This window comes from Macaca fascicularis, chromosome X (assembly GCF_037993035.2).
Source record: "Macaca fascicularis isolate 582-1 chromosome X, T2T-MFA8v1.1".
Taxonomy (NCBI): Eukaryota; Metazoa; Chordata; class Mammalia; order Primates; family Cercopithecidae; genus Macaca; species Macaca fascicularis.
This window is the reverse complement of record NC_088395.1, coordinates 21,954,234-21,979,532: the sequence shown is the minus strand read 5'-3', so window position 1 is coordinate 21,979,532 and position 25,299 is coordinate 21,954,234. Positions and strand designations below refer to the sequence as shown.

Below are 25,299 nucleotides of genomic sequence, written 5' to 3'. Positions count from 1 at the left end.
ATCTCAATTATAAATACCTATGCATCTAACACTGGAGCACCTAAGTATATAAAGCAAACATTAATAGATCTAAAGGGAGAAGGAGACTGCAATACAATGATAGGGAACTTCAACATTCCATTCTCACTAATGGACAGATCATCTAGACAATCAACAAAGAAACATCAGCATTAAGCTAGACACTAAGCCAAATAGGCCTGACATTTACAGAACATTTCACCCAATTGCTGCAGAACACATATTCTTTTTATCACCACGTGGAACATTCTCCAGAATAGATCATATTTTAAGCCACAAAATAAGTCTCCACAAATTCAAAGCAGTAGAAATCATATCAGTTATCTTTTCTGACCACAATGGAACTAAAAATCAATAATAAGCGGAAACTTGGAAAATACACAAACACATGGAATTTTTTTTTTTTTTTGAGATGGAGTCTCGCTTTGTTGCCCAGGCTGGAGTGTAGTGGCATGATCTCCATTCACTGCAACCTCCACCTCCCAGGTTCAAGCAATTGTCCCACCTCAGCCTCCCGAGTAGCTGGGATTACAGGTACCCGCCACCATGCCTGACTAATTTTTGTATTTTTAGTAGAAACAGAGTTTCATCATGTTGGTCAGGCTAGTCCCGAACTCCTGACCTCAGGTGATCCACCCACCTCGACCTCCCAAAGTGCTGGGATTATAGGCATGAGCCATCATGCCTGGCCAAATACGTGGAAATTCAACAATATGCTCCTGAATGACCAATGGGTCTATGAAAAAAATAAAAAAGAAATTTAAAAATTTCTTTAGACAAATGAAAATGAAAATACAACAAATTAAAATCTATGAAATACAGCCAAAGGAGCACTGAAAAGGAATTTTATAGCAATAAAAGCCTACATCAAAAAGGTTGAAACACTTCAAATAAAGATTCACAAACAATCTAATGATACAACTCAAGGAACTAGAAAAATAAGAACAAACCAAACCCCAAATTAGTAGACAGAAAGAGATAAAGATTAGAACAGAAATAAATGAAATTTAGACTATAAAAACACACACAAAAAAAAATCAATGAAACAAATTTGGTGTTTGTTTGTTTGTTTTTTTTGGAAAATCAACAAACCTTTAGCTAGACTAAGAATAAAAGAGAAGACACAAATAAATTAAATCAGAAATGAAAAAGAAGACATAACAACTGAGACCACAGAAATACGAAGAATTATAGAGACTATCATGAACAACTATATGCCAACGAAGTGGAACACCTAGAAGAAATGAATAAATTCCTGGACATATGCAACCTACCAACATTGAACCATGAAGAAGTAGAAAACCTCAACAAATACCTAGTAACAAGATTGAAGCCATAACAAAAGGTCTCCCATCAAAGAAAAGCCCAGGACTTGATGTCTTCACTACTAAATTCTACAAAACATTTAAAGAAGTAATACAAATTCTACTCAAACTCTTCAAAAAAAAAAAAACTGAAGAGAAGGGAATACTTCCAAACTCATTCTATGAGTCCAGCATTACCCTGATACCAAAACTGCACAAGAACACAAGGAGAAAAGAAAACTACCGGCCAATATGACTTAGGAACATAGATGCAAAAATTATCAGCAAAATACTAGCTAACCTAATTCAACAATACATGAAAAAGATCATTCACTATGATGGAGTGAGATTAATCTAGGGATGCAAGGATAGTTCAACATACACAAATCAATAGACATGATATGCTGGGTGCAGTGGCATACACCTGTAGTACCAGCTACTCAGGAGGCCGAGGCTAGATGATCACTTGAACCCAAGTCCAGCCTGGGCAGCATAGTGAGATCCCTTCTCAAAAAAAAAAATGGAAAATCCAAATGCAAGTAACTAAATATAAACACATCACATTAACAGAACCAAAAACAAAAATCACATAATCATTCTAATATATTCTGTAAAAGCATTCAGTAAAATTCAACATCCCTTTATGACAAAAACCCTCAACAAACTGGGTACAAAAGGAACACACCTCAAAAAGTAAAAGCCATATCTGACAAACACATAACCAACATCATACCGAATGGTGAAAAATTAAAAGCCTTTCTTTTAAGATGTGGAACAAGACAAGGATGCCTGTTTTGCCCACTTTTATTCAACACAATATTAGAAGTCCTGGCCAGAGCAATTAGGCAACCAAAATAAATAAAGGGCTTCCAAACTGGAAAGGAAGAAGTCAAATTAGCCTTGTACACAGATAACATGATCTTATATTTGGATAAACCTAAAGGCTCTACCAAAAAACTATTAGAACTGATAAACAAATGTAGTAAAGTTGGAGTATACAAAATCAACATACAAAAAAATCAACAGCATTTATATACACCAAAAGCAAATAATCTGAAAAAGAAATCAATAAACAATATCATTTATAATATAAAACACCTAGGAATCTATTTAACCCATGGAATAAAAGATTCATGTAAAGAAAACTATAAAATGTTGATGAAAGAAGTTGAAAAGGACACAAAGAAAGGAAGGATATTCCATGCTTATAAATTAGTATAATATTGTTAAAATGACAATACCACTGAAAGCAATCTACAGATTCAACACAACCTCTATCAAAATACCATTGACATTCTTCACAAAAGAGAAAACAAATCCTCAATTTTATACGGAACCACGAAAGACCCCAAATAGCCAAAGCAATCCTGGGCAAAAAGAACAAAGCTGGAGGAATCACATTACCTGACTTCCAAATATAGTACAGGGCCTATGTCTGGAATGGTATTTCCTAGATTTTCTTCAAGGGTTTTCACAGTTTTAGGTTTTACATTTACATCTTTAATCCATCTTGAGTTGATTTCTGTATGTGATAAAAGTAAGGGGTCCAGTTTCAATCTTCTGCATAAGGCTAGCCAGTTATCCTGGCACCACAGTCCTTTACCCACGCTTGTTTTTGTAGACTTTATCAAAGATCAGATGGTTGTTGGTGTGCAGCTTTATTTCTGGGCTGTTTCCATCTATCTATGTGTCTGTAGTTGTACCAGCCACACTGTTTTGGTTACTACAGCCTTATACTATAGTTTGAAATCGGGTAATGTGATGGCTCTAGGTTTGTTCTTTTTGCTTAGAATTGCTTTGGCTATTCAGGTTCTGTTTTGATTCCATATGAATTTTAGAATAGCCTTTTTCTAATTATGTGAACAATGTCATTGGTAGTTCGATAGAAATAGCATTGAATCTGTAAATTGCTTTGGGCAAGATTTCATGATAAAGACGCCAAAAGCAATTGCAACAAAAACAAAAAATGACAAACAGGACTTAATTAAACCAAAGAGCTTCGGCACAGCAAAAGAAGCTATCAACAGAATAAACAGACAACCCACAGAATGGCAGAAAGTATTTGCCAACTATGCATCCGACAAAGGTCTAATATCCAGAATTTGCAAGGAACATAAACAAATTTATAAGCAAAAACCAAACAACCCCATTAAAAAGTAGACAAAGGACATGAACAGACACTTTTCAAAAGAAGACATACATGTGGCCAACAAGCTTATGAAAAAAAGCTCACCATCACTTATCCGTAGAGGAACGCGAATCAAAGCCACAATGAGATACATCAGTATCTCACACCAGTCAGAATAGTTATTATCAAAAAGTCAAAAAATAATAGATGTTGGCATGGATGTAGGGAAAAGGGAATGCTTATACACTGCTGGTGGGAATGTAAATTAGTCCAGCCACTGTGGAAAGCAGTTTGGTGATTTCTGCAAAAACTTAAAACAGAACTATCATTTGACCCAGCAATCCCATTATTGGATATATTCCAGTTACCATGATTTGATTTTATGAATGTATAAGATTATCACATGTACCATGAAAATGTGTAGTTATGTATCAATAAAAAATAACAAGAATAAAATAAAATTCTATGTTCTGTCAGTTCCTGGGAAAAAAGGAAAAAGAAAGAGAAAGAAACTTTTCCAATTTTCTTAGAGTTTCTCCTTGCTATTTTTTACGAGTTTTACTGAGAGCCAGAAAAATGCGGGCTGTTGAGAGATGATGACTTTAAGTTGTTGTCTTCATTAACTAGCAAATACATACTGGGGCAACCCTGGCCTTTCAAATACTCTTTCAGGATCACATATACTCACGTCTTTTATTGTACCTTAAATCCTCATACTTACTATCTCCTGACATAGAATAAATCCAAACATGTGTAGCAAGATAATATTTTTGGTCACTAACTTCTATTGTTTTCTGTATTTTTGAAATCCCTTTATCTCATTTAAGCCTGTAGCAAACCCTGTGTCATTTCGCCAAAGGGGAGGTTTGCAGAAGTACGTCGTATACATTGGAGCAATCCCTGCTGGCCAAATTGCGTGTCTTTGGCATGGGGCTATATCTACCCCTTAGAAACAGTGCCTCTCTCTTCACCCAAAGGCACCATCTGCTCACCCAAAAGGATGCCCACAGTGCTGTGCCTGCCCAGAAGGCCATTCTCTTATTCCTGTGGGTTTGTGGGATGAGAAAAGCTAGGCACACCGAGGAAAATTGAATTTGATGGAAAAGGAAGCCTAAGGACATTGACAGAAGAGAGTTTCAGGTAAGAGGGATTTCTCCCAGAGCAGAAAGAGGATCTTCCAAGCAGCAAAAGAAGTCAAGGATTCTCATAAGCAGAGGAACTGATCAGTGTCCCCGAAACATGGCAGGATCCGAGAAGGAATGGGAGTCGCAGGACCTCAGCATCAGAGGGGCACACTTGAAGGGGCTACATGGTTCCATAGTGGATTTCTTCTCAGAAACCAGATAACTGGTATTGGAGTTTCCCAGTACCCTAGGAGAAGACTGAGAAATGGGGCCACCAAGAGGGGAGGTAAATGCCTAGACTAAGGTTCAGTTTCCCACCAAAAGGTTGGGTGGGAGCTCAGAGTCAAAGATTAGGTCGAGTAAACAAAATGCCTATTCCTTGCACAACTGAGTTTGAGCTCTGAGAGGCCTATCAGGTACACATGTCAAAGAAAAACATTCTCCAAATGGTCCTGACCAGTTGCTCAGTCATCCTTGAAAAGTAGGTTCGGAACCTTGTATCATGTGCTACTGTGGACCAGTATCTACCACGAAAACTGTCACAAAAGTCAATTCATTCGAATCTCAATGACAATTAAAAGTAAATTCTAATTCACCCTTCCGTACACATGGGGAAAGTGAGATCAGGGAGGTGAAGTAATTTGCACAAGGATATTCTGTGAGTAAATCACAGAGCTAAACTGCAAACCTCAATCTTTTAAATACCAAAGCCTATTTTTTTTAACTATACCAGTAGTTTTCTAACTATATTCCATAAAACCTATAAGAGAGGGCTCCAAATAGTTCATCCAATTAGATTTTGTCTTTTATAGTTTTAACTATTTTTAAATGAATAAAAAAGCAACACTTGCAAATTCTACAACTTTGGCAGGCACCAGTACGCTAATTTTTGTTATCAGGTTCATTGGGTTTCATGTAGCTCTCAGAATAAAGCTTCTCCTACCACCTCTAGATACATGCTCGAACTCTTGTAAATGTGTCATCAGGAAGACTATAGTTATATTATATCTGAGGGAAGGCAATTAGTTCAGATATGTGAATATTCAGTCATGTAAAATGGTACAAACAGGAACAGAACTTAAGCAAACGTTTGCCACACTCAAATGCCAAACAACATTAAATACCAGTTTGGAACAAGCTGCCATCTTGGCAAAAGAGAGCAATAATAAGTACATGGGTGCCTCCTTACATTTGGAAAGTATTCTATCATTGACATTTTAGCATTTCTAGGATCAGTTTAATTGAATATTAAGTATACAAGGCAAGCTATTAAAAACTGGTTACCATGTTTCTCTATTCCTCATGTTTTCTGTAAGCTCGTATTAAAACTAGAGGCTCAATTGTGGGGGCACAACAACATCACTGGTGATAGTGTGCACTTCCAACTGATACCAGGAGGCACACGATATCCAGTTGCCCCACTTTTAGTGATGCTATCATTGATATTAGGGTACAGGTGATATCGGTCTGCTCTATCATGAATTTCCCAATCAACCATTTACCTAATAGTTTTAAGCAGCCATTGATGGTAATTACCTAGATCCATCCTTTCATTAGGGATTTTTTCTTAAATAGATAGCTTCCTATTATTTATTCTGCATTTTTAAGCTGTGATTCTCCTGTAAACAAGAACTTTTGTCAGCTATTAGATTACCCTGAAAACAGTCAAATTCAGAATATAAGAAGTTTACAGGAAAAATACTCCAGTTTCTTCAACAAATAAATGTGGTTTAAAAAAACAAAAATAGGGGGATCCCTTGTGGAGTACAACAGACATATCAACTAAGTTCACCTGTGAGTCTTATTTGGAGATTGAATCAAAGACCAACTGTTTTGTTTTTTTAAGGACATGTTTAAGACAATCAGAAAAGTTGAAAATTAACTAGTTATTAGCTGTTAATTATGGAATTATGATTATCTTTTTGGTTGTGATAATAGTCCTTTCCGCTAGCTAAGCACTGAAGTATTTACTATGCAATGATATATTTTTAATTTGCTATAAAACGTTCTAGCCACCTCCCAAAAAAGGAGGGGTCTCGATTAAAACATAACCGCAGAAAGAAACATAACAGCAGAAAGTTGAGAGTTGTTGAAGTTGGGTTGATGGATACATGGGAGTTTATTATTCTATTCTTTAATTTTGTATCACATTTTGATAATAAAAACTTTAAAGAAATAAATTCAATTGAGTAGATCCAGAAATAGGTGAGAAAGATAATAAAATGGCTACCATTTGCAATTATTCATCTGTGTGTGAATCAAGACCTTCTATCACTCAGTAGAATGCATAAACTTAAACTCAAGTTTGGAAAACAGCCTTCAGTTTACTTCAAAACACCACTTAAGGTATTTGAAAGAACATCATAATAGTTCTGGAATTGATCATGATAGTCTTAAAACCTAGTTTCAAAAAGTGAGTGATATATCAACACAGTACAGAGATCAGATGGGTTATCATCACCGTGTCTTACATAGCACATCTTATCCTGATAGCATTAGAAGATGGCTCATTTCATCACCAAACATAGAAACACAATTGTCTCTGGAACTCAGAATTTCCTCCTGAGTAGAGGGGAGTCCTTTCAATGACCCAAGATTTTTACTGAGAATTCCATTGTCTAACCTAGAGGTGAGAAAACTACAGCCAATGGGCCAGCCCGCCACACAGCCATACCTTTGTTGTCCACAGTTGCTTTCCCAGACACAATGGCAGAATTAAGTAGTTGCAACAGAGACCAGATGGCCTGCAAACCCTAAAATATGTATTATCTGGCCCTTTACCCAAAAAATGTGCCAATCTCTGGTCTAAATCAAAAGATGAACTTTAAGATTTGGATTTTAGAAGGTTAAAATACATGAGATGAGGGCAATACCTGTCTAAAATTTGAATATCAATATTTCATTAATATTTTCTGATTTGACTAAGGACAGAATTGGGGAGAAAATCAGTCATGCAATAACATTTTCACTATCAGTCAAAGTAACTGTGGAAGTAAAACAAAATAAAACCGAGCAGGATCAAAGCACAAAACTATTTGACGAATGTTATTTGAATTCTTGCATAGCTCTTTCATTGGTGAGTCTGTAGCTGTTGGTAGTTTTTGGACAGGCTCCTGATTTTACCAATGTGCTCTGCCTCAGGGTATGTCCATGTGGCCCATTGCTTTATGGAAGACATGGTTAGTCTTCCAACAGAAAATGCAAGCAAGCACTTGGAACAGAACAAGTTTTGCTGCATCTTTGAAAAGGAGGGAGGAGAGATTCAGAGTGAATTTGATAACTAAAATTTAGGTGTGTGCACAAGAAAATGTTAGTGAAAGAGGAACAAAAAATCATGGCATGTGTTGTCTCCTGTCAAGAGAATGAGGAGGCAAGGACAAGAGCAGGGCACAGAAAGTCTCTGCTAACAACAGGAGACCTGTAGTCCCCTTCCCACTGGAATTGAGGAACCTTAGACTTGCTCTGAGTAGGCATATGAGGGCCAGATCACAGATCACTGGAAACTAATTCACTAGTTTTCCAAAAGGCTTACAAAACTTGTGTGGTAATGGCATACATTCTGCAAATCCGGGAGAAGGGAATATTCTAGATTCTACTATTCCATAAAAATGTTTTATGTTATTATTTCACTGAGGCAGCATGAGTCTCTTTCCCCAGGATGGCACCCCAAAAGGCTAATTTAGGACTGAGCAAAGAAGATAAATGGGTCCTCATTATACCTTCAAGATATGTTCATTGGATGACTTGTCATCAGGGGACACATACAAACGGATGAACACAGAATTGCTGTATTGACCACGAAACGTTGCAAGTGTCTGCAGAAGGCTGAACTTTCTCTCTGACCAAACCCCTTCAGGGCCAATGTTAGATTCAAGCACGGGCCAGCGGAAAGGGGAATGCCGTAGGATGTGTAGCAGTGGCCTGGCATCTGCTTTTTCAATCGCTTCTGAAAGGGAGCAGATATGAAGAGAAAGTTAGAATTGCAAACTGGATCAACACACTAGAATTCAAGTGCATCTTCTCAAGACAAAATTCCCATAAGGCTCCAACTTAAAATTTCAGTCGTTAGGGAGTAGGTAAAAGAGGTGGGGTGAGATGAGCATAATCACAGAGACAGAACTACCTACAATCCACACTTCAATGTGACTGTCTACATCTAGTGTTCTTGCCAGGACAGCTGACCAGGGAAACTGCTGGATATTCACTACAATAAACATGGACTCTCTACATGGAACCCAGTCAATGAATAATACTTGGTGGGACTAAGGTACAACGCTAACTAAAGGAATGCCTCAATAAAGCCAGTCACTACCCAACGAAGAAGTGATGCTTCAGATTCCTGTCTTTTATTGCTCTTTTCTAGCTCACCACATGATACACCAAATCCTAGACCAGTTGACACACTTCCCACAGGCACTGGCTTCATCCTGCAATGGCCTTGAGAAGGCAGACTAGGTCAAGTGACCAGTATCTGTTCTAATTCCAATCAGACCCAAGGTGTTGAGACAGGGCTAAGGACCCAACAAAGATGCCTGTTAGGCTGACACAGGAACCTGGCATGCCTAGGAATCTGGATTTCTCTAGGCTCTAGTAGGTGCACTCCCTCCCAGTCTCTTTCTCAAGCCAGACTTGGCCTGGCTTCTGGATTCTGGTTTCTGAATCAGATACAGTGGAGTTTGCCCTGCTGACTTTTTCTAAGTTTCTCAGGGAGTAAATGATACCCAAAGAATCCAACCCATATAAATAAGATGATTTTCTCCACCAAGCCAGTAACAACATTAACTAAGATGGGACTAGTCAAAATCCAGTCTTTGACAATCATTCCTTTAACACTTTTAAACATTAATAGAATTCTTAGTAGTTCTCTTCTTCCTCAAACAATATATTAAAACATTAATAGAACTCTAAAGGATAGGTATGGTAAATATTTTATTTAGTTTTCTTCATCACTCACTCTCATTCATGCAGGACGAATAAAGGATTTTGGCTTTCTGTATGGCTTCCGTGTCCCGCCTTCTACTGATCGATTTCTCCAAAAGTTCTGGGAAGGTTAAGAAAGGATTCATTAGTATCCAATCACATGTGCTGCCAAGTTGGAAGTCATTTGATAATCACAATTCCAACCTCCAGAAAATTAAATATAAAGACAGACAACCCTGGAAAAGACAGATCTATCAAAGATATGCAGACAACAGAACAGATTCCAAGTTGCATGAGGTTCAAACAAAAACAGTTTTACATTCTCTTATCCAGGGCACTCCTAACTCAAAAGAAACCAAAAGTTCAATTTCCAACTGAGACTGGATCTTCTACAGGGGTCAATTTCTTCTGCCACCTACACAAAAGGAAACAGAATTCATTTGTTCAAGAATCAAAAATGGCCGGGCGCGGTGGCTCAAGCCTGTAATCCCAGCACTTTGGGAGGCCGAGACGGGCGGATCACGAGGTCAGGAGATCGAGACCATCCTAGCAAACACGGTGAAACCCCGTCTCTACTAAAAAATACAAAAAACTAGCCGGGCGAGGTGGCGTGCGCCTGTAGTCCCAGCTACTCGGGAGGCTGAGGCAGGAGAATGGCATAAACCCGGGAGGCGGAGCTTGCAGTGAGCTGAGATCCGGCCACTGCACTCAGCCCAGGCGACAGAGCGAGACTCTGTCTCAAAAAAAAAAAAAAAAAGAATCAAAAATAACTGAATTCTGTCCCTTGTTCCTGGACCAAGTAATATTCTCAACGGAGCTAATTTCATCGGGGTTGTGTTTCTTGAGATTTCTCCACAGCCCAGTCTCTCAGGGAGGTCACCCGGAAGAAATTTCCCATTAGAAGTTTTATCCAATGTTGAATAAACATGCTGTGGACATGGAAGAAGTTCTTTAGACAGGAAATGGAGAGACAAGATTGGAAAATCTACCCGAATTGCCTGAAAACTTGCCCATTTACACATGCAAAGTCCTAGACATCTAAAAGAGTCCGTGTGTATACAACGGTTGCCAGCACAGACATAGGCCCAACTGGAAAATAATTTTCTATTTATAAAATCACTAATAATAATGTTTGAAGGTAGAAAATGATAGTTGTCACTATTTCATTAAATAAGGAAAGAGGAAAGCCAGGACTCAATGAAAACAACCGTCTCCCGAAAAAGAGAACGTTGAACATACTTGAGAGTATCAGTCTACCAACGTGAAGCCAAGATGAAAAATCCCTGTGGTGACTGCAGCACCAGGTCACTGCCTTCACCAAACTATGTCAAACTGCCTTGTCAAGGCATTTGGGGAAACAACCTAGCAGCCATCATAACCACAGTATAACAGATGTTCCTATGATACTCTGAATAGCTTCAAGACACAATGTACAGCACTAATTAAATTAATACATAATTATATATCTCCTGAAGAGGAATCTTCCTTCTAAACTAGAAGTTCTACAGTTAAAAAAAAAAAAAAATGCAACCCAGAGCTCCTGTCCAGTTTTTTAAAACTAAGCACCTATACCTAAAACGAGTCCATATAACTAGATAGATTCCAGTGAAATAAATTAAATTGGGTTGGATGTATTTTCAATTATTTCAGATTGTTTGGTGTTTCTTTCTTGTGTATCATCATAATAATAAAATCAAGACAACTAGCCCCAAGGAATTTTTTTTTTTTTTTTTTTGAGACAGAGTATCACTCTGTCGCCCAGGCTGGAGTGCAGTGGCATGATCTCAGCTCACTGCAGCCTCCACCTCCCGGGTTCAAGCAATTCTCCTGTCTCAGCCTCCCGAGTAGCTGGGATTACAGGTGCACACCACCACACTCAGCTAATTTTCTGTATTTTTAGTAGAGATGGAGTTTCACCATGTTGGCCAGGCTGGTCTCAAATGCCTGACCTCAGGTGATCCGACTACCTTAGCCTCCCAAAGTGCTGGGATTACTGGCGTGAGCCGCCGCACCAGGTTCCCAAGGATTTTTTAAAGGAGACTTTTTTTAATAGACAAAAAGATCTAAAGCCATATCCACATATATTTCCATTCAAATCGGCTCCTGTGCCCTTCCACTATATTGCTTACACAGTCATTAGACTGTTTGGGAAACATACTTAGAAGTAAATAATCCAAATTTCATTTAGGGTTGTGATGATGTTCTGATGCTATAAACACTCCACGGGCTAAAAAGCATGAATGCCCTAAGGGCCAAACAAGCCACAGGAGCAAAAAGAACTAAAAGCATGAAACATTTACCTGTGTCTGCTCCCAAGGCGTGCTATCTATCACAAGGAGGGAAAAAGAGGACCAGCATATGCTAAATAGGGCAATCGCAAAACACTAGCCATGCACGAGTATCAATAATTCGTATATGTCAAAATTCTGGTTTCTGTACCAGAATTTGGCTTTTAAAACAGATTCGGCTATCACAAGTTCCTTGTCATACCCTTTTCCTTCTCTTCTTTCCTTCTCTCTGAGCCCAGGCAGACAGGAGAGCATTGATATGCAGACAGTGATGTGGCAATCAGTTGACAACATCCATTTTAGGTATCTCTGCATGTGAATTAGCAGTAAGAAGAACAAAATGTAGCCTGGAGAGTTAATGAGTAGAAAACAAAGCCTGCCTACCACAGGTAATTACTCAAGTTATTAAAATGTCCCCAAAGCATTGAGAAAGGCTCATGGGTCACCCATACAGGGGCATTCCAATCATAGCCTGTGTTGTTTCTTGGAGGATTTCTCAATCCCCAACCCACTCCACCCAGGTATTTCTTACCACCTTACAACCGCAAAGGACAACTGCAGTTGGTAAAACTGCAGGCCAGGCACGGTGGCTCATGCCTGTAATTCCAGCACTTCGGGAGGCCGAGGCGGGCAGATCACGAGGTCAGGAGTTTGAGACAAGCCTGGACAATATAGTGAAACCCCGCCTCTAGTAATAATACAAAAATTAGCTGGGCATGGAGACGCACACCTGTAGTCCCAGCTACTCGGGAGGCTGAGGCAGGAGAATTGCTTGAACCCGAGAGGTAGAGGTTGCAGTGAGTCAAGATCTTGCCACTGCACTCCAGCCTGGGTGACAGAGTGAGACTATATTTCAAAAAATAAAATAAAATAAAAATACTATAGCAGAGCAAACCTCAGACTTTAAAATTGGTTTGAGAAGTTCTTCTGATCATCAAATTTGAAAACTAAGTATGTTTCTTCTCACTATGCTCCATCAAATAAAAAAAAAATTTTTTTTTTAAGGCAACATAATAGACATGTGGGGGGGGGGGGGGTGCTTTGGAATCACACAGACATGGGTTCCAGCTGCAGCTTGCTGCAACTTGCTAGCTGGAATTCTAGCGAGTTATTTAATCTCTCTAAGCCCCAGTTCCTTAATCTGTAAAGTCAAATAATAAGAGTACATGCTTCCCAGGATTGTGCTGAGGATTTAAAATGTTTAATGCACAGAAAGCCCCCATCTCCGTGCCTGGGCACATGATAACGGGGATCAATAAGTGGTGACTTAAACAGGATTACAGGCAGAATTAGCCCTATACAAAACTGTCAAGTAATCAAGCTTGTTTCCAGTGCTTCCTCCATAATTGGTTTTGTTCTCCTGCTTGCTTCTCAGGATATTGGTGGCCAAAGGACTTACGCTAACCTAAGACACTGCCAGGCTGTGTGTAGGACTATTTCACAAACTGGACCTGCTCTAGCCACCTTGCAAAGCCCCATGCTCTCAACATTTCCTCTGCTTCTATAGTAGAGGCAGTTCTAAATGGGGAGACATATTTTGCAATCAGTGTTAACCTCCAAAAATATTTTGCTCACATTCTTCATCCTGGACAACAAAGCATTTTTTTAATGTAAACTTTTTCAATGAAAGTACAGAAAAGTACACAAATAATACAACACACAGAAAAGTACACAGATCATAATGTGAAGAATGTTCACAAAGTTAACATGCTCAAGTAACCAGCATTATTAATTACTGGAACCCCAGAAGCCCCTTGTGCTCCCTTCCAATCACTACCCCCAACCAAGAAAACTAACATCCTCTATGGTAAAATACTTATTCAAGTCTATATCACATATTTATAGAGCAATCTACCTTTTTGTTATTGTTTTGTAGAAGCGTTTTCTATATTCTACATACAAGTCCTTTTTGAATATATTATAAAATATCCCCTATTACATAGACTTCATTTTTAATGGTATCTTGTAATAAACTGAAATCATTTAATTTAGTTCAGCTTGTCCATTTTTCTCCTCCATGGTTACCACATGTAACCATGTCCTGTTCAAGAAATCTCTGCCTATCCCAAACTCAGAAGACAGTTTACATTTTCTTTTCTTTTTCTTTTTTTTTTTTTTTGAGATGGAGTCTTGCTCTGTCGCCCAGGCTGGAGTGCAGTGGCTCGATCTCAGCTCACTGCAATCTCCACCTCCCAGGTTCACGAGATTCTCCTGCCTCAGCCTCCCAAGTAGCTGGGATTACAGACATGTGCCACCACACCCGGCTATTTTTTGTTTTTTTGTTTTTGTTTGTTTGTTTTGAGATGGAGTCTCGTTCTGTCACCAGGTTGGAGTACAGTGGCACGATCTTGGCTCACTGCAACCTCCGCCTCCCGGGTTCAAGAGATTCTCCTGCCTCAGCCTCCCGAGTAGCTGGGACTACAGGCATGCGCCACCATGCCCGGCTAATTTTTTGTATTATTAGTAGAGGTGGGGTTTCACCATGTTAGCCAGGCTGGTCTCGAACTCCTGACTTCAGGTGATCCACCTGCCTCAGCCTCCCAAACTGCTGGGATTACAGGCATGAGCCACCACGCCCAGCTTGTATTTTTAGTAGAGATGGGGTTTCACCATGTTGGTCAGGCTGGTCTCAAACTCCTGACCTCCGGTGATCCACCCACCTCATCCTCCCAAAGTGCTGGGATTACAGGCATGAGCCACTGCGCCCAGTGATAGTTTACGTTTTCTTCTAAAATCTTTATTGTTTCACATTTAGATCTATAGTCCATCTAAAATTTGTTTTTGACCACAGTGTGGACAACCATGCCTTTGTAACACAAGCCTAGTCTCAAAGGGGATGAAACATGTGAGAATTTTAATAATAAAGATATTTTTGGTTATTGGGCCTCAAATAGTATCACCAAGAAATACTGTTGGTATGAAACACTGGCATTAACAACGGCTATACTCCATTAGATTGAATACTCTTTTGGGCAGGGGCTGGGTCACATTCATGTTTGAACACCCAGGACCCAGAGTTTGGCATGGTTGGTGCTTAGTTAATGTTCGCTGAGTTGAATTCCTGACAAGGAAAGTCTGAGAGAGACTTTCATCCAGTTGAAAAAGAACTATGAGAAAGAAGCTGGACTACTTTTATTATTTCTTTTTACAATCAGCAATGCCCTGATCATACTAACACCACAATCTCTTTTTTTCACATCTCAGTCCCTATATCATACAATGCAATCCAAGACTTCATTCATCTGTTTTCATGAATGCCAGTTTTAAGGGTACCTAAGTTTTATTTTCATCAATTGTCTCAGCTTTATCATCCATTCCCAATGCTCTGGTCTTCTATACTGGGGAGAAAAAAATACTTAGTTATGCTCAGAAGCTGAAGGAGGACTATCAATCCTCACTCAATTCAATTCTGCTGCTCAGACAGGACATTTATTGAGTGCTCTAGAATACAAAAAGGAAATTCCAAAGGAAGGATGAGGCCTTTGAGGATTTTATAGTACCCTGCTTAGTCAAGAGTTCATAACAGCCATCTGGAGCTCAGGCCAATCATTTAAAGTTTCTACAATATCTAAGACATATCCACCTAATACATTTCTCAAAAACTCCACATATGCAGTTTTAGGTCTGTGAGCAACAACCTACCAAGAACCTTGATGTTGAGCTGACATTTGAATGAAGTGGCTCAGGAGCACAGGAACTCTTAAAAAGCACCCTCCTTTGTGTTCTTTCTCCTGACCCTACAATATTTCCATGTGCCTATTCTAAAAGGGGTCCTCTGGCTACTTGCTAAGAGACCAGTGAATCCCGGAGATATTTGCTTGATTTGCTTAATGGGTACTTTCAGAGACAGGGTCTTATGTGTCACCCAGACTGGAGAACAGGCATAATCAAAGCTCACTGAAGCCTCAACCTCCTGGGCTCAAGTCATCCTCTCGCCTCAACCTCCTGGGATCAAGTCATCCTCTCACCTCAACCTCCCAAGTAGCTAGGACTACAGGTGCACACCACCATGCCGTGGCTAATTGTTTTATTTTTATTTTTGTAGAGATGGGGGTCTCGCTATATTGCCCAGGCTGGTCTTGAACTCCTGGCCTCAAGTGATCCTCCCAACTCAGCCTCCCATAGCACTGGGATTATAGGCATGAGCCACTACACCTAGCCAGCAATTGCATTCTAAAATCTTCACATCAACGTCACCAAGGTAAATTCTCAATTTCGGGCAGATTACGGTAACATTTCTCTTTTGGAAATTAGAGGGAGTGCCCTCTGATTCTGGTGAAAGAAAGAACATGGAAAATTAAAACTCTGGAAAACCAAATCTATACTTTAAGCTTCCACATCTACATAATGAACAGGATGTTCTCTAGACCCACACTTTTTAAAAACTTATTATATCATGGCCTGCTTTCACCTTTGGTGGTACTTAAAAACTACCTTTGGATGGTCTACGGTTGAATGTTGCCTCTAATCCTACTATTTTCTAGGCTACAGATTTCAATTTGGTTTCCAGGCTCCTCAGTTTATTTACTATACTGAAAATTTTCATTTTTCTAACTCACACTGCGTGGGTGTTAAAGGTATTAAACCCTTATGCAGTTAAAACCTGCAGACTCTAAATCAGCTTGCAAAGCTTGTTGTTATTCTCATTAAAAAATAAAATTCAAGTTAACTAAGTCATGGTCCGTGGATCCTGTAACTCTCATATACTTTTACACGAATTGTGTGACGCTCAGCTTGGCGGTTCCTCAGCCCCACGGCCAGTCAAGCATGGGATTAACTGAATCTGTTTGACATACTGAAAAGCCAATAAGAGTTGATATTTCTCATTCCTCTAGAAAACTCCCACCTAAATATAGGGATAGAAGCTGTCAGAATTATTTTCTCTGTTCATTTTTTATGATCATCTTATAAATGATAATTGTTGATTAAGCATCAGCTTAAGAAAAAGGTGCAGAGATGATTTTAAGGAGATTAATATCCTCTAAATCAATCTAAATCATGGGTTACCAAATAACACAAAAATGTCCCCTTTTAACACAAAAGACCTCTTTGTCCATAATGAAATGAATTATATAAAATTGCTAGATACTACAAAACTCTAACAGAAGGTAACTCTTTTATTATGTTCACTTATAAGTGAATTTGTAAGAAGTATAATTATCAAGGTTAGACTTCAAAATAATTTCAATTTTAGCATTATTCTTTGATAGCATAGCATTACAATGAATCTGCCAATCTGATGTTTTAACTCAATATAAATAGCTTTCCTATTTAGATATTTTGTATCTTAGCAGATCATTCCATGTAAGGTCTGTGCCAAACGTGAGGTTTAAAATAAATCTATCCTCAGTTTTTTCATATCACATTTTTACTACTAACTCTAATTATATATATTTTTTCTCCCTCCTATTTCTTTTGAGACAGTCTCACTCTGTCGCCCAGGCTGGAGTGCAGTGGCATGATCTCAGCTCACTGCAACCTGTGCCTCCCGGGTTCAAGCTATTCTTTGCTTCAACCTCATGAATAGCTGGGATTACAGGCACTTGCCACCACGCCCAGCTAATTGTTTTGTGTTTTTAGTAGAGTTGGGATTTCACCACATTGGCCAGGCTGGTCTCAAACTCCTGGCCTCAAGTGACCTGCCTGCCTTGGCCTCCCAAAGTGCTGGGGTTACAGATGTGAGCCACCACACCTGGCCTCTAACTCCTATTTTATCCATCTTAACGTTACAAGGAAAAAGCCATGTGTGTTTATATACTCCCTGCAATGGTCCTTCCTTAACAATCCTAAGACATCCAAGGACCAGTAATGACAGTGTTCATTTTTTAAGCGTCAGCTCTGTGCCAGGTGTATTATATTAATACACAACCTCAATTAACCTTCCCAGCAATCCTAAGAAACATATATCATAACTCCATTCTACAGGCAAGAAAACTGTAAGAACTTGTCCAAGGAGACTCAGTTAGTAAAGGTTAGAGCTTGGATTTGGACTCAGGTCTCTGACTCCGGTTAATTCAACCATCAGATACCCAGAAAAATTCTGCAAGTTGCTTTCCTGTGAGAGTGGGCCCCCAGTGGCTAAACCAGAGGCAGCTATGCCCTCATGGAATTCCCCGACAGATCTCTCCACCATAACTGAAGGAAAGACCTTCCCTGATTACATCATAACTTCTTTTTGCAGTGGTGGAATGACTTTGTGACGAGCCATCTACTCCTTTTGTCCTGTCACCCTATTTTTGACCAGGGACACAGATTCCTGAGGCACCTAACCAGAGGTAGGAGGCCTAGTGAGGTTAGAACAGAACAAAGTTGGCTGGTCCTCAAGGCTTGACCTCACATTTTGCTCTAGTCTAAGCCAGTGGTTTCTAAATTTGAGTGTACACTGGAAAAATCAAGAGACCTTGTTAGGCCAGGCACGGCGGCTCATGCCTGTAATCCCAGCACTTTGGGAGGCAGAGGCAGGCGGATCACCTGAGGTCAGGAGTTCGATACCAGCCTGGCCAACATGGTAAAACCCCATCTCTACTAAAATTACAAAAAAAAAAAAAAAAAAAAAAATTAGCTGGCCGTGGTGGTGGGTGCCTGTACTCCCAGCTACTCGGGAGGCTGGGCAGGAGAATCGCTTGAACCTGGAAGGTGGAGGTTGCAGTGATCCAAGACCGTGCCATTGCACTCCAGCTAGGTGACAAGAAAACTCTGTCTCAAAAATTAAAAAAAAAAAAAAAAAAAAAAAAAAATGGGGAGCTTGTTAAAATGCAAATGGCTGTGTTTTAACTTGAGTGTCTAATTCAGTAGGTCTGGGGTGGGGCCCAGGATTTTGCATTACTAACAAATTGCCAGGTAAAGTTGATGCTGCAGGTCAGGGGAATACACTTTGATAATCACTACTCTAAACCAACAGCACTCACCGGTCTTTCTTGATGCCTGCAATCCCAGAAAACATCACCAGCCCAGATTCCCACCTCTGCCATTCCTACCCTATCTCAAATCAAAAAAGGAACTTTTGGCCGGCGCGGTGGCTCACACCTGTAATCCCAGCACTTTGGGAGGCCAAGGCGGGTGGATCACAAGATCAAGAGATCGAGACCACGGTGAAACACTGTCTCTATTAAAAAGACAAAAAAAATTAGCCGGGTGCGGTGGCAGGCACCTGTAGTCCCAGCTACTCGGGAGGCTGAGGCAGGAGAATGGCGTGAACCCAGGAGGCAGAGCTTGCAGTGAGCCGAGATCACGCCACTGCACTCCAGCCTGGGTGACAGAGTAAGACTCCATCTCAAAAAAAAAAAAAAAAAAAAAAGGAGCTTTTGTCCTGTCTTTACTGATTTCCTTACTCTGCAGCTCCATTTTAACTTGGTGTCAACATTCTTCAAGGAGGACACTAAACACTTTGTTTTGTTTTGGAAACACTCTCCTTGCGTTGGCCCATTTAGGTCTAAGTTAGTTCTCAGTTCTGCCAACCTCAGTTTTAAAAAGCTCCTTTCTTAAACGTAAAATGCAATAGGAGTTTGATGTGAGGGTTGATTCACAGATTCAAGAGTGGAAAAAATATCAACAGTATGCCAGAAAGACTCTCAAAGTGAAAGAAATAATACCATACAGGGTATTTCTTTTTTTTTCCCCAAGACAGGGCCTCACTCTGTTGCCCGGGCTGGAGTGCAGTGGTGCAGTCTCAGCTCACTGCAACCTCCGCCTCTTGGGCTCAAGAGATTCTCCTGCCTTAGCCTTCTGAGTAGCTGGGACCACAGGCATGTGCCCCAGTGCCTGGTTAATTTTTATTTTTAGTAAAGATGAGGTTTTGCCATGCTGCCCAGGCTGGTCTCGAACTCCTGGGCTCAAGCGATCCACCCACCTCAACCTCCCAACATGTTGGGATTACACGCATGAGCCACCACGCCCAGCCGGCTATCTATTTTCAATTCCAGTTTATATCACACCCTCAAGAGAGGAAGAGAGATAAACATCACATCCCTGAAATCCTAAAAAATCTAAGCTTCAGACAATTCCTCCCTCGTCTATGAAAGTGGCATCAAAACACTGTAAACATAGGTTTAAAAAGCCACTTCCCAACTAACCCCTGTTTTCACTCCCACCTTCTGTGAGGAGGTGAGAGAAGGAGGGGTTCTATTCCTGGCTGTTCAAACCACAATGTGTGGTCGAGGGAGACTACTCCTCCAGAACTGGGTTTCTGACAGTGAGAGATTAGGAGTAAGCCTTTCTTTCCTTCTCTATCCAGAATCATCTCCCCCAAAAGCGGGGAAGCAACAGCACCTTTGGCACAAGCAGTGAACCCAAAGGGGCAAAAGTGCTGGTAGAACGAGTGCTAACTACCATGCCCACCAGCAGCTGCCATGGCTTCCCTGGAGGATTTTGCCCCATGAGTGGGGGTGCTTGACAAAATACCTTCCTAAGTTCAAAGAAGTCAAGGGCAACAAAGAAGCAGCAATGATCTTTCATGTTGACCTAAGGAGAAAATAGAAAAAAGGATAAACAATCATGCCTTGGTATTTCCTGTAACAAGGAAGTCAAACTCTACCTTCGTTTGGATATCAAGCTAGAAAACAGGTCAGTGTGATGGGGCTGGAAAAGCATGAATTGGTCACCATGTGTCGGCTACCTCCTCCAAGCCATTCTCCACAGACAGCAGCACGCTCTAGCAAAGCATATTGCTCATTGCATCCCTCGACATGACATTTACAAACACCTTCCCATTGCCCTAGGATAGAGTCTAAAATCTTTACATGGCCTAAAAAGCCTGTATGCTCTGCCCCCACCTTTCTCTTCAGTTTTGTCATTTATCCCTCTTCCCTTCCAACTCAGAGCTCCAATCGCACTGGGCTTCTTGGGTTTCCTCAAAGGCACCAGCTGGACAGAGTCTCTGCGCTTGCAACTCTTTCCGCCGGGGTTAAAATTGGAGACATTTGAAATGAGAGACCCATAATCTGTGGGGGACAAATTATATGGCTGGATCAGTTTGGGCAAGTCACATAATCTTCTTGACCTTCACTTCCTCAGATATAGGGCAAAGACAGAAATAAACAATGGTGACTGCTGACATCACAGAATTAGAGTGAAGACAATAAAGAAAACAAATGATTCTCTAAAGAAATAAAATTAGTATCAAGAAATGCTTGGTCCGGCCGGGCGCGGTGGCTCACGCCTGTAATCCCAGCAGTTTGGGAGACCGAGGCAGGCGGATCACGAGGTCAGGAGTTCGAGACCATCCTGGCCAACATAGTGAAACCCCGTCTCTACTAAAAATACAAAAATTATCTGGGCGTGGTGGCGTGTGCCTGTAATCCCAGCTACTTGGGAGGCTGAGGCAGGAGAATCGCTTGAACCAGGGAGTCGGAGGTTGCAGTGAGCCGAGATTGTGCCATAGCACTCCAGCCTGGCAACAGAGCAAGACTTCGTCTCAAAAAAAAGAAAAGAAAAAAGAAAAAAGAAATGCTTGGGCCTTGAGGAAGTGGACTTATGAATTTAGAATAGACCAGCGGGTAGCAGAAGCAGTTCAATTTGGAACTTAATCTAAATGGCCACTATAGGAAGTCTTTCTGCCTAGTGACACAGGCAAACTTGTGAGTATATTAGCACATATTTGTGTTTGTGCTGCTCTCTTTCATAAATATCAGTCCCTACACCTATTTTAACTGTTCATGAAAATAAAATTTCCTTCTCATTTTACAAATTAAACGATTCATGAATGTTTTTAAAAAGTACCTCTCACTGTGCAAATATCAATACCAATGAGGCTTTCCAAATAAACATATCTTGTTTGTGACAAGCTATTATCCAAACAGCATATAATTAATTTTCCTGTTACGGGTGGTGCCTTTTTACATGGAATGTTCTCTTGATACTTTAAAGCAAATAGTCCATCATTACAAATTCATTAAGTATTCACATAGATGCTATTAATCATGATGAACTAATGTGGTATTAATGGGTAGGTTATTAATCTGCAATTACATGCAGATTTCCTAATAAATTCGTTTCCCAAGTTTGAGAAAGAAAGCAAAGGAAAAGGAAATGAACAAATCTTTCATAAAACAAATTAAGGGGAAAAAAATCTCTCTCCCTGTACCATAAGATCAGACATACAAAATTCCTGCTGTCTTTGCATTTACCCAATGCAAGGCAAAGAAATTTGCAATATATACGTTTTCATCAAAATAATAATACAAATGGAAGAAAAATTTAAACATCCATGTACCCTGGAGAGGTACTGAATTTCTTCACTGACATACTATGTCCTTAGACATACTAAAGTCTAGCTATTAAATGTGTGGTCCCCAAACCAGCAGCATGGGCATCACCTGAGAACTTTCTGGAACTAAAGACTCTCAGGTCCTTTCTCAGACCTAGTGAATCAGAATCTGCATTTTAACAAAATTCCCAGGTAGTTCATATGTACATTAAAGGTTGAGATGAACTACAAAGCTGCAAAAGTACAGCTTTGTAGCTACAAATTGGAGTAAGTGGAAGAAGGAAGTGAGGGAGTGTTGTTTATATACCATTGTACACTAAAGCGAATGTATGCTGAGGCAAGGAATCCCACAAGTCTCAGCGAAATTGTTTAAAGCAAATAAGCATGGTGAATGTGACAAGCAGTTGGAAAGCCTGGATTCTCAGAAATATAATTTACATGCCATATTTCATCAGTTTTAAGATGCACATTTATTTCACATCTTAACATCACTGAAATTGGAATCCATCTTCGAACCATCCACCAGGCATAGTCACAATGTAGTTACCATTGCCTGTCCACACAGGAATTTGATCATAGCCATTCTTAGTGTTGGCATTTCAAATGAGTCGGGTACATGGCTGGTAAATTGCCACTTAAAATGTCTTCAGGAAAATTTCATCATGACTTAGCAATGAAATAAAAACTTACTGCATATCCAAAAAGGCCATCTTGGACAAAAATCCCTGAGGCAGTTAGGGAGTACTTTTTCAAGAAATGTTGAATTGCCACTGTTCTTGATGAGAGACAGAGAGCACAATATTTTGTGAGAAAACAAAAACATTGATGATTTTAAATCATAGAGACTCTGTGAAGAAATTTTACAAGTACTTCAAGCAATCTTTTTACTTTTGTTCTCCTTTTTAATGGATGTAAAACAATGATAAATATTAATGTCTGACATGCACACACATGTTTATTGCAGCACTATTCACAATAGCAAAAACACGGAATCAACCTAACTGCCCCTCAATGATAGCCTGGATAAAGAAAATGTGGTACACATACCACAGAATACTATGCAGCCATAAAAAAGAATGAGATCATGTCCTTTGCAGGAACAAAGATGGAGCTGGAGGCCATTATTCTCAGCAAACTAATGCAGGAACAGAAAGCCAATACTGCATGTTCTCACTTATAAATGGGAGCTAAATAATGAGAACACATGGACAGAAAGAGGGGAACAACAGATACTGCAGCCTACTTGAGGGTGGAGGGTGGGAGGAGGGAGAGGTCCAGAAAAAAAAACAACCATCAGGTACTATGCTTAGTGTCTGGGTGACTAAATAATCTGTACACCAAACCCCCAAGTCACAAGTTTACCTATATAATGAACCTGCACATGTACCCCAAACCTATAATAAAAGTTAAAATATTTTTAAAAAGTAATGTCTAAGTAAGGCTAAAAGAACTTCAGTGAACACAAAATAAAATTCCAAGTGATAAAAAAGCATCGTGTAATAGCTTACTCTTTAGCTCATGTGAAACAATGGTACATCTTACAGTTGACAGTATTTTTGATTTGATGAAATACAGTATTAATTTTGGTAAGGCTGTGGAAGACTCTGCAGTGTTTGTATATTCTTCGGCTTAATTTGAAGTCAAATAAACATAACTAACAAAATTGAATATAACTAAATAGCTACCACTTCAGAAGAGCTAGTATTTTCATTCTGGAAAGTAATAAATATGTCAGAAATATTGAAGTTATATCTGGATTTAAAGGAAAGAAGCCAATATAGAAATTATTCCAAATGACTTCAAAAGCATTTTAAGGGCAATTGAACCTCCGGGTGAGATGAGACATTTTAATTCTTGAGTATTGGGTTTCATATCCAGGGTTCAGGGGCAGAATCAAAAGTTTGGTCCAGTGGGAAGGTGGACACGAGGCCTCTGGCGAGGGCAGCTTTGTGAATGTCCTGAGACACAGCGGGCTGTGCAGTCTTCAGACCTCAGGCGAACCACAATTGCCTCCTTTCTTCACCCAGCACCTCCCACGCATTCCCCACTAGACTTGTCTCATTCTGGCAGCCACCTGCAGCTTTCAAACCCCAGCTTCCTCTTCTCCACAGCTCAGAGATTCCAGGCTGACACCAACACCTTTGACCCCAATTAAAAGAGTAAAATTTTATGTCTGAATCTACTTTCAGTGGTATGTATCCAGACCAATGTGTAAATCAGCAGGAGAAAAAAAAATCTCTTCTTTTCTTATGTTATTCTGGGGACTTGGTCAACACGTTGGGGAATGTAAATGGAGAGAAATTAATAAATTAGCTAGGGCACTGCTTGGCATTCATTAATGTCAACTAGCAAAGCATACTGCCAGAGTGGTCATTTTGAATGGTTCTTATCTCAGAAAACTCACAGAAACTTAGCCAATGTACAAAGGTTACAGTTTTCTATTCAGTTAGTTTGGGCACGCCTGGTGGGGAGGGAGGTGGTTAAAAATCCTCACATCTAGCCAGGCGCAGTGGCTCACACCTGTAATCCCAGCATTTTAGGAGGCCGAGGTAGGCGGATCACTTGAGGTCAGGAGTTCGAGACCAGCCTGTCCAACATGGTGAAACCCCGTCTTTACTAAAAATACAAAAATTAGCCAGGCGTGGTGGTACGCACCTGTAATCCCAGCTACTCAGGAGGTTGAGGGACGAGAATCGCTTGAACCTGGGAGGCGGAGTTTGCAGTGAGCCGATATCACACCACTGCACTCCAGCCTGGGCAACAGAGCAAAACTCTGTCTCAAAAAACAAACAAACAAACAAAAATCCTAACAGCCAAGCAGCACCCCAGATCAATTCCATGAGAATCTTTGAGAATGGGCCTCAGGCATCTGTGTTTTATAAGCTTCCTAGTAATTCCACTGCACAGCCAGGGTCAAGAACCACCACTCTAGAACTGTTCTTTTCAGTAGTCCTGTGAGGCTACTGGGTACTTGCAATCTGGCTGGTCCAAATGGAGAAGTGTTGTAAGTTTAAGACATGCACCACATTTCAAAGACTTAGTAGAAAAGAAAGAAGAGAAAATGCCTCATGGATAAGTTTTCTACATTGATTACATGTAGAAATGACAATATTTTGGATATATTGGGTTAGATAAAATATATAATTCCAACTGCTACTATTTTTACTTTTTAAAATGTGGCTCCTAGAAAACATAAAATCACATGTGACTTGCATTTGTGACTCACATTATATTTTTATTGGACAATACCACTCTGGAAGTTATCTTTATCGGTCACTAACTGTGTGAATATGGGTAAATTACTTAACCTCTT

The 25,299-nt window shown here is 40.0% G+C and overlaps 1 protein-coding gene across 1 annotated transcript in view; it reads right to left on the bottom strand.

Annotated features, from left to right (window-relative positions):
• Positions 1–25,299, bottom strand: part of PHEX (phosphate regulating endopeptidase X-linked) — a 231,379-nt gene that overhangs the window by 177,072 nt on the left and 29,008 nt on the right. The window contains exons 4-5 of the mRNA XM_005593167.5: positions 9,529–9,615; positions 8,294–8,520 (exon numbers count right to left, since the gene is read on the bottom strand). Coding sequence (XP_005593224.1) covers positions 8,294–8,520; positions 9,529–9,615 — 314 coding nt within the window. The remainder of the gene's footprint in view (positions 1–8,293; positions 8,521–9,528; positions 9,616–25,299) is intronic.